Consider the following 16,471-nt stretch of genomic DNA (forward strand, 5'->3'; position numbering starts at 1 on the left):
AAAAAGCTAAAAAGAGGTTGCGATTCTGAGCATGGCAAAATATCTGAGATCAATTTATCAACTGAGTAAAATTCTCATAGTTATGAGTTAATATATAGTCATGTGGGCCTATGTGAATTATTCAATGACTTTAAGGGGGCTTAATTTTCTCTCAGTAAAAAGGAGAACAAACTTTATTTCATCTTGAGGAAACCAAATTGTCCTTTGGTGACCCTTGCAATGTAAACTCTAAATTAGTTAATCATGTTATTTTTTTTTAAGTTTAGTTTAATTAGATTTAGATTTGTGATGTGTAAATTTATAAATAATGAGGCAATGTCGCTACTAATATTTATTATTGTTATTGTTATTATTATTATTATTGTATTAGTCCTACAGTGATCCTACAGAAAACGCTCAAGCAGCTGCAGCGCACTGTTGCTATGGTTACCTCCTCAGGTGATCTCTACTTCTGATAGTGTCTATTTAGCACATTCTGGCTAGCTTTTAATCTAACTTTGTCTTTTGTCTTGGCTACTAAAACTCTGTTTTAAAACACCACTATACTTAGCCTACATGTAAAAATATGGTTCCGACAGCCACCCCTCAGCAGAAGAAAAGATACACGAATGCGCCTTCAGAGGACCACAGCGCACTCTTTGGCAATGCCAGATTTAAGCACAACCTTCCTCAAGTCACTGAATGAATGAAAGCGCCAAACAACAATGACGAAACACTATCTCCGAACTATGTGAAATCAACGTAAAACCAATGGAGACGTGTCGGGGAGCGCGAGGGGAGATTAGGCTACTTATCGGACAGCCTGGAGCGCCGGCAGCGCGTGAAACGTATCATACGCACCACCCAAATAACTGCAACTCTAAACTTAAGGAAGAGATTAAAATCTACAACGGAATACATCATTCAATATTTAACATAGCCTACCATATCCACTTCTACACCTTAAACAGTTCGAATCATGCTCTGACACAAAACATGTTTAAATGCACCCTCAAATGACATTCAATAAAAATACGTTTTGCGCATTTATTTATGATGTCCATTACAATCATTTCATTGTTGGAAGATAATACTGAAATATTTTAACTATCCTAATGGTTCAGTATAGTGACAGCTGGATTGCAGTCTGCAGGGTTGGAACTTGCAACCTATATGACCCAAAACTGGCAAGTTTCCAAAGAGACATTAAGCTAGCTGAAGTTGAACGTAAATCCATAATGCAACAGCAGCAAATACAAAATACAATTGGATTTTTACTGAAATCAAGCAGTTTTGCATTAGTATAGCAACTACTACCACTTCCATTAAAAGCACAGTCTATAATGGACTTCAGATAAACAAAATGTAGCTAGCTCTTAAAAATATGACTAGTCTTATCAATGTCAGATTTACTTAAAGTCAGCCAGCGAAACGATTATTTCTGTCGTTTAATATGTGATATGACATTCATAGATTGATTTAGCGGCATCTAATAATCCATTTCGATTTAGGTGCCACCAAATGACACAAAAAGTTTAAAACCAATGAAAAGTGATTCACTGAATTGGACACTGCGTCTAAAGAACTCAACAGAGAGACAAGGTATATGATTTAAAGTTAAACAGGGTTGTTATTATTAAACACAAGTAGGTCTACTTACGAGTAAGGATCATGTTGTGTTTTCTGTAAATCGCGAGAGTCCCGGTGCGATATGCTTCACGAGTCCTCTTCGTTTTATTCCAACATTACAGAGAAGCTCGCATAGTATTCCAATAGCCTACGAAGTGAATTCGCAAATTCTATAAGTCAAAAAAAGAAAAAAAAGTTCCTCCGAACTAAATAACGTTTATAGAAGGTCCAAAGACCAAAGAGCAAAAAAATAAATCCATGACTGATTTCCTTTCCTGTCTGCCCAGAGCAAAAAAATTCCTCACTCCACGAGAGAGCTGTGTTTGAAACGCCTGTGAACAGACTGTCCCGCGTGTGAATGTGAATGAACAGACTGATTCACTGTTTAGGAATGGGAGGCTGGGAGAACGCTCCACCTCCCCACCCAGGCCAGGACAGCCTCAGGTGGGCTTTCGCTGCTCTAGACGGGGAGGTGGAGCTATCATTCAATTTCCAAAACTTACTTTATTGGCATGTTAGAGTCTACCATAGAATTATGCACAGAATAAAATTAGTGACAGGAAAATAATACAATTTAGAAATGTTAATAGGCAAATAACAATGTTTAAGATAAATTAAAGATTAAACAAGACATTAAACATTACAAGACATAATTTGCATTATAAGAAATATATTTTTAAATACAGGAATTCAATGATATTCATGACGTTTGCAGCATTAACCGTTCCTGTGCACACTGATGAAGACGTGCCGGAAAGCATTACCTGATTTTGCTGAGTTCAACATTTTTGTTGATCCTGGAACAACATTCAAATCAACCAATCAGATTTGAGGGACAAGTTTACAGATTATGTCAAGTTTAGGCTTAAAATCATGAATTGGTGCCTCTACATCAGTGTTATTCATCTATCATTTCCCTCTGATTTTGGGGATAATTTATGGGTAGGGTTAGGTTTAGGGGTAGGAATAGGGTTAAGACTAAATTTTCAGACTGGAATGTTGTTCCAGGATCAACAAAATATGATGACCCAGGAACGCATCTAACTCAGCGAAATCAGGACGTGCAAGACGGAACACCGTAAATTTTACTTTCAATTTAGTGAATCGATAACATAATAGGCTATGTTATCGATTCACTAAATAGAAAGTACATTTTATACGTCTTCCGATTCCATTTTTTAATGAATCAAAAACAGTGGATCAAAACAGTGAATTCGTCGACGCTACATTAATCTTACCAAACATTGAAAACTACATAAAATCCCATAAACTGAAATGTTTATTATTGATGTTATTAAGTATTCTTGTACTGGCAGTAAAGGAGAAAGTGCAGTTCTCTTCTCAATTTCACCAGTGTCACTACATAGGCTGCTGGAGCTATCGTTACAGAAAGTGAAAATTGATTTAGGATTAACAGATGCTTTTAAATAGTAGCCTAGCTACCTGGATGGTTTACGTCCGATTAATACTAATTAACATAATAAAAAGTGCTATTATTAGGCTATATTGTTAATATCCAACTAATTATGATATATTAAAATAAAGAAACGTCTTACTGTAGTTACCAATGCGCGCAAAACTAAATTATTTAAATAAATCGCACTCTTCATAAAGTCTGCTAAAAAATATTTTTGATTTACTAGTCGACGTCCTTGCCTGTCTTTAGCCATTTAATCCAATCTAAAATGGTCTCTCTTTCTCTTTTTACGAGAAATTCAAATCATCCAAAAGTGAGAGTGGGTTTGAATAGCCTACTGTTCATTTGGCTGTACGACATTGTTTTGTACTTAACTACTTTAAACTGCAATTAAAACGGCGAGACGTTAGCATATCATTAGAGGTCTTCATTAAGTAGTGGGGCCGTTTGAAAGCCGCTATTGTGGGACATGATGTTGTGAAAGGGGAAGACAATGAGTCTGTTCTGCTATGGTAATTCCAACAAGCCCCATCAACAGGCGTCCCTGATCCTCGTCTCTTCCCGCACGCACGCACGCACGCTCATAGGTGCAACATTAGCTTTGCACAGCAGAGCAAGACCTTCTATTGTGTGAGGAGCTCTTATTGAGATCAAACAATCTTATGGTCCTCTCTGAAGCTTCCTGCTTTAGAAGTCAAAAGAAAGTCACGTTCACTTCCTTTTGCTGGTTCAATTAAAATGATGACAAAGAATGGAGACCTAATACTCACTTAAAGGGATAGTTCACCCAAAAATGAAAATGTGATGTTTATCTGCTTACCCCCAGTGCATCCAAGATGTAGGTGAATTTGTTTCTTCAGTCGAACGCAAATTATGATTTTTAACTGCAACCGCTGCCGTCTGTCAGTCAAATAATAGCAGTGGATAGGAACTTCAACTATAACAGTAAATAAAACTTGCTTAGACAAATCCAAATTAAACCCTGCGGCTCGTGACGACACATTGATGTCTTAAGACACGAAACGATCGGTTTGTGTGAGAAACCGAACAGTATTTATATCATTTTTTACCTCTAAAACACCACTATGTCCAACTCCGTTCAGCTTCCTGTTAGTGAGGTCAAAAAACGCGTTCTGACGACGGAAGTGATGTCTCGCCCATATACTTCAATGAGCGCGAGACAACACTTCCGTTGTCAGAGCGCGATCAGACCTCACACACCGGAAGCTGAACGGAGTTGGACATAGTGGTGTATTAAAGGTAAAAAATGATATAAATACTGTTCGGTTTCTCACACAAACCGATCGTTTCGTGTCTTAAGACATTAATGTGTCGTCACGAGCCGGATTTGGATTTGTCTAAGCAAGTTCTAAGCAATCTGCTATTATTTGACTGACAGAGGGCAGCGGTTGCAGTTAAAAATCATAATTTGCGTTCGACTGAAGAAAAAAAGTCACCTACATCTTGGATGCCCTGGGGGTAAGCAGATAAACATCAAATTTTCATTTTTGGGTGAACTATCCCTTTAAAGGATTAGTTCACTTTAAAATGAAAATTACCCCAAGCTTTACTCACCCTCAATCCATATAGGTGTATATGACTTTCTTCTTTCTGATGAACACAATCAGAGTTATATTAATACATATCCTGACACATCCAAGCTTTATAATGGCAGTGAGCAGGACCAACAATTGTATGAAGCTGAAGAAAGTGCATCCATCCATTATACACATGGCTTCGAGGGGTTAATAAAGGCCTTCTAAAGCGAAGTGATGCATTTGTGTAAGAAAAATATCCATATTTATAAAGTATAAAGTTATAAAGTAAAATATCTAGCTTTCGCTAGACCGCCTTACATATTCAACTTATGAAGAAAATGTAACAACTCTCGCACTTCAAAAGGCTTACACTACATTCTAGTCTACTATGCTAAGCATACTTTAATTTCTCTTGTCCAGGTCTGTAAAATAGTGCAGAATGTGTGACTCGCAAGGAAAAACTTATGAGGTTATTAAAGGGGAAACTGCATTACTTGTGGAATCTCTACCTCAGCCTTTATTCCTCACTCTCCAGAAATTCAGCAACTGCATTCAAACATGCCAGAGAGACTGAGTGAGAGATGTGTGTGGTTTTGAAGCTGATTCACCAGTTTCATCCCTCTTTTCCATCTCTGTCTGTCATCTGTATGTCTGCACCTCTTATTCTTTCACCCCACCCTGGCAATCATTTTCTCCCAACATAAAACCATTTCATTGTTAAAGGTACACTATTAAACTTTTTTTTTTGTTGTTGTTCAAAATGAACAAAATTAAACAAGTGAATACATTTTCAATCATTCTTTCAAAACATGTTTTTGTCTGATTCACTGTGGTAAGCCTATTATAAGTATTTATATTTTACACTTAGCAGGATGGTTTTCACGCATAAAATGCATACACATCACGCGCCCATGCATGTCTCGTCATATCCGGGAACAGAGAAAGTTGCTAGGGCTACTTTGACTCATGTGGGAGTGGCATGTTAGTTGTCAATGAGCCAGAAAGGTTAATGAAGCAGGCTTAATCTCAAACCTCCAGGGAATCACCAGTTAAAAAAAAAATGCTGAACAGAGGAGAGTCTGCTGGCAAAAAGAGAACAAGACAGAGCTTGTAATAAAACAAGAATCAACATTGGCAATGGCAATGAGAACTGAGGGATTTGAAATGTTATAAAGGTGATGTGGAGACAGAGTTTTTATTACTCAACAGGTGAGGTATTTTCATTTTTGGGTGAACTATTTCCACAGTTTGTGTGTGCTGGTGTCAGAAACTTGCACTGTATCAATACACGAAGATGAAGGTTCAGAGTTTCAAACAGAGTTTAATAATAGTATTCATAATATATTCCAAGAGAATAAGGCAACACAAGTCAAACATAGACGACACTGGACAACTCAAAAGTGAAAACACTAGAACTTATAGAAACAGGATAACAGAGATGTTCACAAGTCTTTTATCTGGAGTCCAAGTCAAGTCTGAAGTCTTTATCACTAGAGTCTGAGTCAAGTCGAGTCTTTTGTCACGAGTCCGAGTCGAGTCTCGAGTCATTAAAAAAATAATAAATAAATAAATTCTCATAATCAAATCCTATTTTATCCTAGTTGTATTATATAGAAAAATTATATGATCTTTCTATAATCTGTTTTATTTGAAATTAAGGTCCTATGATGTAAGGGATAAAGTACATCCAGTTTTTTGCTTTATAATCCATTACAATGTACAAAACAGTCGTCCTGGCAACACGAGTAGTCATTTTCAACACAGTCGCTAAACGGACACAAGAGGGCGCCAGTGAGTCACGGTTTGTTATACAGCAGTTTGTTATACCGCTTCGTTATTGACGACAGTCATTATCAGAAAATATCAAACTTCGGAATGTTTAAGAATGTCAATATAAAACACATGCTGACTGTGATACGTTAAAATATGAGCTTTAAGTAATAAATGGATTAACATCTCTTTCTATCTCTCTTATGGACACACATTAATTTTTGTTCATATTTTAACAGGCTGGCAATTCAAATGAGCCATGCAGCTACACCACTGTATAATAGTTAGTTGTGTGAGTTAATGTGACTAAGCTTTGTGGATGCGATGTCTCATAAAATTTGATGATGTTGTTCCGGTGTTTTTAATTGTTTTTCCACATTCTGTGCGTCTAGCTGATCTGACGTGATAATAAACCTGCCTTTGATATCACAATCCTGTGCTTTCCATTCTGTGACAGTTGAGCTAGAAAAATAAAGATGGCGTCCGAAAGTTGCGTTTGCTGCTCAGTTTGTGTATAAATGTACGATTTTCATCCAACATATTTCAATTTTGATATCATTTCTATCGAGAAATTACTACTGTAGTAATTAAATATTTGTTTAGTTCTCACCAAAGCTCGCGCTATATTGCTGTAGATCATTAAACTGTTACACTGCCTCAGAAGTCTGTCCGAAATCAATTTTGTGAGGTACCTTCATGCACAAATGCTGCCGTACAAGTCATTCTCTTATAAGATAGCGAGGCAGCAAGACAGCTACCTAGGTTTTCGGACGCAGCCAAGGATACATCCATGCTTCCTTCAAAAATCGATCTGAGGAAGGTATCTCATGAGACAGGAAGTGAAGCTAACATTGGATTCGGACGTGCCTTGATGCCTTACTACCTTGAAATGTGTCCTCAGAAGGCAGCATTTTCCAGTTTTCGGATGCAGCCCGAGTCTCTAACTCGAGTGCCCATCTCTGCAGGATAACAAGATCAAATGAATAACCATGACAACAAACTCAGGCTGAAAACAGTGCAAACAAAAACAAAATCCAAAATGAACACAACTGTGACAGCCGCCAATAACCAATACAATGTTTAACTGTGCTTAAAATTTCACCAATGGTTTGAGCAAAAACTTCCAACTGCTAAAAATGTGATGCACAGAAAAGGACACTGGAAATGGCCTGAACTGAAATTATATTTTGTGGACATTATATTTAGCAGGGTGCTATTGCAAATTAAAGGAGCATGTAAGAGACGCCACCCTAGCACTGTCTGAAATTCACCGGATCCTGTAGGCTACTTTTACTCCCACAATGCTTTGCCTTCCACAGAAACAGAAATATGACAAGCGCTGAGAATTTAGAAATTTGTATTTATATGTGAGTGAATGTGACACGTTTATTTGCTATATTAGTTCATATAGGCTAGTACTTATTCTATAATACAAAAGACTGTAGCAAATAAACATTTGAATGTATTTGTGTGCATTCACAACAGGCCACAAGAGTAAATCCCAAAGTAAGACAAGGGGGAAGCTACAGAAGAATACAATTGTTATTATCAGCTATATATAAACCAGCACAGGCTCAAAACAATCAGAAATAGAACTGAGCAGGTGTGAGCGTGAGCATTTCTACACGCCACATATTTAAGCAGTGGAAGTAAGCTGATGTATTTTTGTTTGTGATTGTGTATGCTAAACAAATAGGGACCTTGTGCATTAGTACATACTGTATTTCATCAGACATAAGCTGGATATGTATGTACAGAATGTGCCAGCTTTAATATCCAGAGGATAAAAACAGGAAAAAGCCACAAACACACACTGGTAACTCTTACCCTGTTCTTACTGTTCTTACTCAGCCTCTTCCACTTCCACACAAACATGTGAAGTCTACACTGACAACAACAAAGACGCACATACTGAACACATACACACACTTCAAAATTCTAAAATTTAAAAAAAAAAAAAAAAAAAAAAATTAAACATATGTATTGTAACTAACAGCTATCGCAGAATGAATGTTCACTTTATCTGTATTTTTTGCTCATTAGTTTTAATCTAATTATTTTTACGGAGTGTCTATTTACACTAAGTGCAAATAGCTCCCTTGTTGGCAAACACAGTAGCTCCGCCCACCAATGTCTGGTTGGACCATTCAAGACACGCGGAATTCAACATCTTTAGTTGCATTTTCAATAAAAATGAAAATAATGTTCTCAAAGTGCGAATGAGTGTTTAATAATATTAAAATTGTTTATTGGGTAGAGTCTTTTTTTTAAAAAAGTAAGATCATCCAGTTTAATAAGTTCTTAATTGTTTACGTAAGTTAATGCATAATTAATTAACTAACAAACTAGCAATGAGCAATATATTTTCTTTGCTAATGTTAGTTAATAAAAATACAACTGATCATTGTTTGGTCAAGTTCTGAGTGCATGACTAATAGATAGATGTTAATAGATAACTTTTGTGCTTAAAAATATACTAGTAAATGTTGAAATTAACATTCACTAATAAGACTAATAAATTCTAAAAGAATTGTTCATTCCTAGTTCATGCTAACTAATGTAGTTAATGTCACAACTATTTTTGTTCAAAGACTCTTATTTTGATTTTAATTTCATTACAGTTCATGTGTTCTTCCTGTTTCCTCAGTCCCCTTGACTGCATTTAACTCCACTTTTAGACATACACTCGCAAATTTCCCTAAGCACTTTCCCCTGGGGGAATCCCTGCCTCCATTTGGAAGTGCGTTCAACTTCGTCAGGGGGATGAGGGAAGATATTTGAATGAAACTTTGACCCCTTGATTTTGACCAAGGGAGCGAGTCTACCATAGATCCATAGACCACAATGCAACATGATTGTGACGTCACAGCAGATCACGCTTAAATTACCCCCACCCCACACAACTCATTTAACTGCATAATACTTGTAGCTACCTTAAGCTGACTGTTATAGTTTATTGTTATTTTCATTTGAGTAATTTTTCTTAAACAGTCCAAGCATACCTACAGGCCTATAGAATGGTGCGTAAAACAAATTTATAAGGGAAAAAAATGTAAATAATAATCAGCTCCATTGGGAATTCCAAGTGATCAAGGGCTTAGAGTGTTCCATTTAAACACATTGCAAGGGTTCCGCCAGTAGTGGGCGCTCATGCAAAGTAAGCAATGACAAACATCCGAGCGAACGAGATGGAGGTTTAAGCCCTAGGTTTAAGCCCTTCAGCGCAGCCCTAATTTCCCAATTATTCTGTTGTTTGTTACTGTAGTTTCTGATTATGTTCTCCACATGTTTCTTGTATGAATCATTATCCTGTGCGTTACTCCATGGTTTCTTCAGTTCATGGTCGGTTATTGTCTTTGTTTGAAAAGCTGTTACATTTGCTTGCCTTTATCTTCACATTCTGAATTACCTTCTTGTTTAATCTATAAAACTACTGCAAAGTGATCCACACCTCACTTTCTGCATCTTCCCTGACTCAAAGTTATAGTTAACAAATATTTACAAATGAGACCTTAGTGTAAAAGAGTTACCAATCATCTAATAATTTGGTGTTACAGGTAATAGCCATGATTCATTCCAGTGTTTACAAATATTAACAGATCAATATAACTTGTAGGAATGAACTCATTAAGACAGCATTATTTTATTAGACACACAATATCATTCAATTTTCAAACCACTGTTGATTTATTTAAAAGAAAGAAAAAAAAAAAGCATTTATTTGAAATGGAAATCAACCTTGCTGAATAAAATAATTTCTTTCTTTCACAAAAAAACAAACAAACAAACAAACAAAAAACTTAGTGACTCCAAACATGTGAACAGCAGTTTAACATGAATTCATTGATTTATTTCCATTTTCTACAATTCTGAACTAACATCTGGATATGCAATCAAATCTTCAATTTTATCAATGTAATCAGCAATAAACTCTCAGCTCTCCCTATAATTTTAAACGGACATTTGATATTAGATTTGCTGACTTGCAAAATTTCCCTACATTTTCAGAAGGTAACGTAATTTATAACTGGCTGCTTTGGCAGCTCCCCAATCCATTCCTGATTTTTCCATGAGCTAAGCGGTCTTACGCGTATCAGAGGCATTAGTGTACACAGCTGTTATGGAGATATATACAGAGTGCAGAGATGGAGGACTTCTGGCTCTCCTCAGAAGCTGTCTGGAATCCAAGAGGCCCTGAGGGAGATGACTGAGATAGACTCTCTCCAACATGGAGTCAATGGATTTTGACAAGTCTGAGATTTAGAATATTTGCCCATAATGGGGGTTAAAAGGTGAATGTACGTCCTAGTGTATGAAAGATGATTTATGCCTAAGCATGTGTTGCAATGCCACATGCGTGTCCAGAAAATGGCCAACAAATGTTTTGCGATAACAGAGGTGGTATTCACAGGCCATCAGCCATGAAGAGATGAGTCAGGCATGGCATTCACTCAAGAAACAAGCATACAGTACTGTATATGCGTGAGAAAGTCAGTTAAGGTTACAGGCTATTTAGTATTTTAATGAAGTTAGCAACTATGGGAAGGAACATTATAATGTTTATGCATTTTTACTTGATAGATTTGATAAATATGATTCAATATTGACAATATAATAATGTTGAATCCACATTTAGGCTGTATGTCTTGGCAAACTTAGCCATGTACACCAGAAATACGTTACCTTCTACTGTATTAAGATGTGAATCAAATAAACCACTGTCCTCCACAGGAGTCCTTTACAACTTTACATGCAACATTTTTAGGCATTCCCAAAGTAATCCAGAGTTTATTATTATGATTACATATTACAACTATCCCTTTAATGTGATTTACCCTACAGGTAAATATCTAAAGGTATGTTGAAAGATACAGTACATCTTACTGAAATGGTCATATCTCGCTCAATCAGTTTCAACGGTGGAAAAACATCAATGAAAGCCATTCAAGTGTCCAAAGTTTGTTAGTTCACTACAGAAATGAATTTTTACAGTGAATTTGCGAGACCAAATCGAACCCATGTTGAAATCTGAGTGCAGAAATCTTTGGCCCTTTTGCAAAATTCCTGATCATATCGATTCCTATTAAAATGACTGTATTAAAATCATCAAACAATGGTAAATGTGACCAAGACAGACAACATCTTTCTTGGTCACAAAAGAACTTTTCCAAGCTAAAAAGACCAGCCTATTTTGGCCGTTTCTCAATATGGGTTCTTGTCTGTACTTGTGTTCTTGTGAACTTGTGAAACGTCATCAGTCGCTGCATCAAGTACTGTTCCTGATCTAGCCAAGTATAGTTCAAATCCCCGGAAGTGCTCTTGATCCACCCCCTTTTATCGAGGATGCATCGAGAGGTGACTTGTGTGGACTTGTGTCAGCCAGGTATCCCAGAGAGCATCTCGCACTAACCAACAAGTGTCAATAGTAGAGAAGAAAACTCGCGTAATTTAAAAATACTACTGTTATTATGTCATGAAATGTAGTTTTAAGATTTTTTCAGGTGAGAATATATTGATTTAAAGCTCAAATCTGTGGTTAATTGATAAAGATAGCACCTATTTGAAAATTTGATCTGACATTTTTGGAGTTGTGAGATCCAGGCTATCACCGGGCTCTCAACACTCATGTACCCAGCTGAGAACACCCTTACCTCGGCTACTCCTGACATTTGCCGCTGACTCTAATGTCTCTGTAGTGGTTAAACACAGGATATAATTTGTCTTGTGTATATCTAACGGTCGATCTTTGGTCTTATTAATCTATCATTTGTTCCCTGACAAATCGTTTTGGCTGAGGGCAAAGTGATGTTTCAAAACTTCATATATTTAGACTATTTAACTTTACCATTGTAGCTAGAGCACTGACTTTGTACATTTGACTGACTCAGGAGTCCTTTCTCCTGAGTCGAACTTGCCAAGTACGAACTCCCAAGGACGCAAGTCCGAACTTGGCGTACTTAGTATTGAGAAATGCCTTTTGTGTTTTGGAAGCTGGTCTCCTAATCTACCTAAACTTCATCTTTGGCCAATTAGCCAAGAAAGAAAGTCAAATGTGTTTGGAACAAAATGAGGGTATGTAAATAATGACAAACTATACCTTTTATGAAAGCCCTCAATAAGAAACAGTCAGACATGTTCTTCCCTGATTGAAGTTCATCTATTCTTCACTCATTAAACTGGAGATCCCTTGTGTTGCTTTGTGTGTTTTTTTTTCCCCAGTGGCACAGAATTAATGACAAATGCAACTCTAACATCCCTGAACATGCACACTACATCTCTACTGCACTTCATTTTAGTTCTCTTTTTCATCTCTTGTTCTCACATTCCTGGCTATATGAGGCTATATTAGAAGACGGCTGCAACTTGAGTGTTCTCAGCTGGCCGAACGGCATAGTTTTCCCACAATGAAAGTGACAGGCCTCTTTGAAACTATAATAACTATTGCGCTTTATGGATGGAATGGCTACTGAACTTCACAAATGTCCCATAATCCACTGAAGGCCAAGCCAAGTGAACTTTGGGAAAATTAACTTTAAGTTGGGGAAACAACTGCATTTAAAGTTTAAAATCCACATAAAGTATTTTAAAATCTGCTGTAGAAGTGTGTGCTGTGTTTCAAAGTGTAAATACAACATGTACGTTGTGACTGGAGCAGAATTTTAGCACTTAGTGTTGGATAAATACTTCATTTAAAACAAATATTTCTGATGGTGGATTTCAAGGCTCACGCTCAAATCATGCAGTAGTAAAGGAACTTAGAATATAATTATGCAACAGTTCCCTTCAGTGGCGGCTACTGGTCTGTCAGAGAGGGGAAGCTCATTTTCGGCCTACATCATAAAATTGTCTATTTATTTAAAAGTAAATTCTGCCCTACGTTCCTTTTCAAGAAAATGGTCTGTGACCCTGTCGTACCAACTAGGAGTCTTTTCAAGTGACTTGACCAGTGTCCTCTCAATGGCCAGCAGAGCTAGGCTGCTTAATGAATGAATGAATGAAGGAAGGAATGAATGAATGAACGATCTAAAAAAAAATATTAAACTCTGTAAAACTGAAACAAGGAATGTGGTGTATAATTGTGTGAAATGTATGATGAAAATCAAGCAATTTCGCCAAGCAAATATCAAAGAAATAGGTTGCAGCAGTTTTTATTTCGACTTAACTTGAGAAATCCGTGATGGGACTGAGCGCGAATAGCTTCAGTGATTCCTTATAGTACAGAATCGCTGTCAGTCAAAAGGAGATGCAGTCTTTCGACAGACCCTCCAATCATCACGCAGAAGCTCGGAGTCCGGGCCAGCCCACTTCCCATTCACCCCCAGAGACGCTGAGCGTCCGTGGGCGGGACATAATCGCAGCGTTTATCCAATGACCGTCTAGTTTCGAAGCGCTGAAAAAAACCGTTCAAAGCAGCCCCATTGAAGTCAATGGACGCTGGGCTTCAATAGGGAAATGCACTGTGACGCTGCGGGAATGTATGTATGAGAAGGAATCGAGTCAGCCGACCTGCTATATGTAACTGATTCTGAACGAACTCGTCTTTGAGATGAACGTTTTCTAACGCATTTTTAGTCAATAAAATGTTAATACAATAGTACATATTTGACCATTAATTTTGTGACATTATAAGGGAAGCCGAGCTTCCCTTGCAGTCTTAAAGAAATCGCCACTGGTTCCCTTCTAATCCGATTGGCAAAACAGTGTTCTAAGAGCTCATATTTAGTATAATGGAACGTGTAGTAAGTGCAGAGGATTTGTGTGCACTGTGTAAATGATAGTTATTGTAGTTTTAGACTAAATTTGAGCATGTATTTACTCATCTCAGTTTCACAAAAACAGAGTTAATAAAAACAGTAAAATGCAAATTCAGAATATTACGCAAACCTGCAATAATTACATATGTTAACACACATATACTTTATGTATTTAATCTCACTTTATTAACCAATGTCTTTGCTGCTGACCTTCAGAGATCCAATTCAGCCATACAAATAAGCAAAAATGACAAAAATGTTTGAGCTGTGCCCTCTACTGTACAGGTGTGAATTTGCATTTCTTTTAGCCTGAGGCTTATTCATTTCACTTTTGGTCTGAAAGAGCCTTTACATTTGACAAAAACAAACTTTTCTTGTGTTATTAAAAACAAAAGAAGCAAGCAAGCCCAGTCCCATTAAGACAAAGTGACGTAAAGTGATGTAACAGTACTTTTGATAAAAAGTAACTAAGTAATACAATTAGTTAATTTTATAGGAAGTAACACAATATTGTAACACATTTAAAACTTTTAAAAGTAACTTTCCCCAACACTGATTATGAATGAATAAATATTACGGGAAAAATAAAAATAAATAAATAATAATAATAATAATTGTTAGTTCATGATATCTAATGCCTTGAATGTCTAATGCCTTGAATGTTGTATAGAAGAAATACCACATTTGCAGTTGTGCTAATGGTCTGGATAATAATGTTTATATTCTGTTCACTTGTGAGATATTGTATAGATACGAATGAAACAAATGTTGCTGTCATTAGATACATGTGTGCAGAAAAAGCAACACATGCATTACCACTCACTCATAGAAATGTGTATGCATGGTGGGCAATGAACCCACCACCTCCAAATAATGGCTCATATTTTTTCAATTAGTCATGCATGGAGAGAAGAGATTACAGATGGTTTGCTTTAGTCGGCAGACACATGCAGAGACAAGCGGGTATGAGTGTGTGCTTGTGTAGATGTGAGCGTGTGGAAGCTGGTGAAAAAAGAAAAAGATCAAGAGTTCAACATAAGAGCAAATGATAAAGTAGCCACAGCGATGTTTACTTTTCCTCAGCTCAATTGACTTAGCCTTTTTTTTATGTAACTCATATTACCATGAGTCATTTTTGGATCCCCTCTCCTTTTTTTTCTTCTCCTACTGGGCCTCTGGTAATAATTCAAAAGCTTGTCATCAATCTCCCTTGCTTGAAATGTCTGATTCTGCCCTCATATATATTCTCATCAAGCTGCTTCAGTTGCCTTTGAGTCTTCAGCAGGTATAGTCCATTTCAGATAAGTGATGTTTAATAAAGAGATTTGGAGGTGGAGAGACATAACTAGAGAGACTGGTGAACCTTTCCAGCCTTTGCTCACCTCCCCGAAACACATGATGATAAATATGATTTTGCATTTCCTAATGACTCTAGATTCTCTAACCCATAGATCATAAACTATGATAAATTTAAAGTCAGTGTTGAAAAAACAAACTTCAGCATAAGCTGAAATGGTTTTCACAAGAGAACTCCTTTAGCATACAGAGAACTGCACGTTTTCGTGCCATGTTCAAAAATACTTCATAGAAGTCTAGTCAGGAAACCACTGGCATACTTCTGCATGACTAATAAAAAACAAACAAATGACTGTAGAGTTAACAAAAAGGAATATTTTGGGCTCTAGTGTAATCCTTGGAAAATTCTTGGAAAAATCCTCAGGGGTTAAATTCAGCCAGAACAATCCAGAACAGTGTTCTGGTAACTCTTTGATGTAAAATATATACATATAGTTGCATTTTTTTATTTTATTTTTGTCAATCTATTCCATTTTCTGTATGCTCTACCATGTAGTAAGTGTACTTTTTCAAATACACTTTCTTGCTAATCTTACAGTTCAATCATATATAATCACATAGATAAATAATTACTGACATAATGTTATAAAACTGGTCCCTTGGTATAGCCTGTTTTTTTTTTTTTTTCCTATCTATTATGTAACATCATGGAGTTTTTCGTTCCTTGCAACAGATGTCTTTAGTTCAGGTGCTTGTCACTTTTCACTATGTGCCACTCGGAAGACACGCATTCAACATTCACCGAGGCTCAGTAGTTCATGTGGGAATGAACTCAAAGTGAAGATATAGATGCACCACATGTGATACTTAATTCATATTTAGTTCAGATTAGATTCTCAGAAATATACATTGTCTGGAACAGAAGCAACTTCTGCACTATTTCTGGCCACAGTACCTCTTGAGGTCTGGGCATGTTCCACACGGGAGTTGGACCCACGACCTAAAAGGTTCAGGGCTTGTTGCTAATAATGGTGTGCTACTCAGTTGACGCACATTCACCAAGCTGCCAAGGAGAGCTTTCAGTGTGA

General features: G+C 36.8%; 1 protein-coding gene across 3 annotated transcripts in view; it reads right to left on the reverse strand.

The window, feature by feature from the left end:
• Positions 1 to 16,471, reverse strand: part of dlc1 (DLC1 Rho GTPase activating protein) — a 134,895-nt gene that overhangs the window by 25,328 nt on the left and 93,096 nt on the right. Inside the window, exon 1 of one of the 3 annotated variants that reach the window (XM_048197422.1) lies at positions 1,640 to 1,980. The exons of the other annotated variants lie outside the window; for them this stretch is intronic. Coding sequence (XP_048053379.1) covers positions 1,640 to 1,652 — 13 coding nt within the window. The 5' untranslated portion in view covers positions 1,653 to 1,980. Of the gene's footprint in view, positions 1 to 1,639; positions 1,981 to 16,471 lie in introns of those variants that run through there. 3 annotated transcript variants of the gene reach the window in all.

Source organism: Megalobrama amblycephala, linkage group LG7, assembly GCF_018812025.1.
Source record: "Megalobrama amblycephala isolate DHTTF-2021 linkage group LG7, ASM1881202v1, whole genome shotgun sequence".
Lineage (NCBI taxonomy): Eukaryota > Metazoa > Chordata > Actinopteri > Cypriniformes > Xenocyprididae > Megalobrama > Megalobrama amblycephala.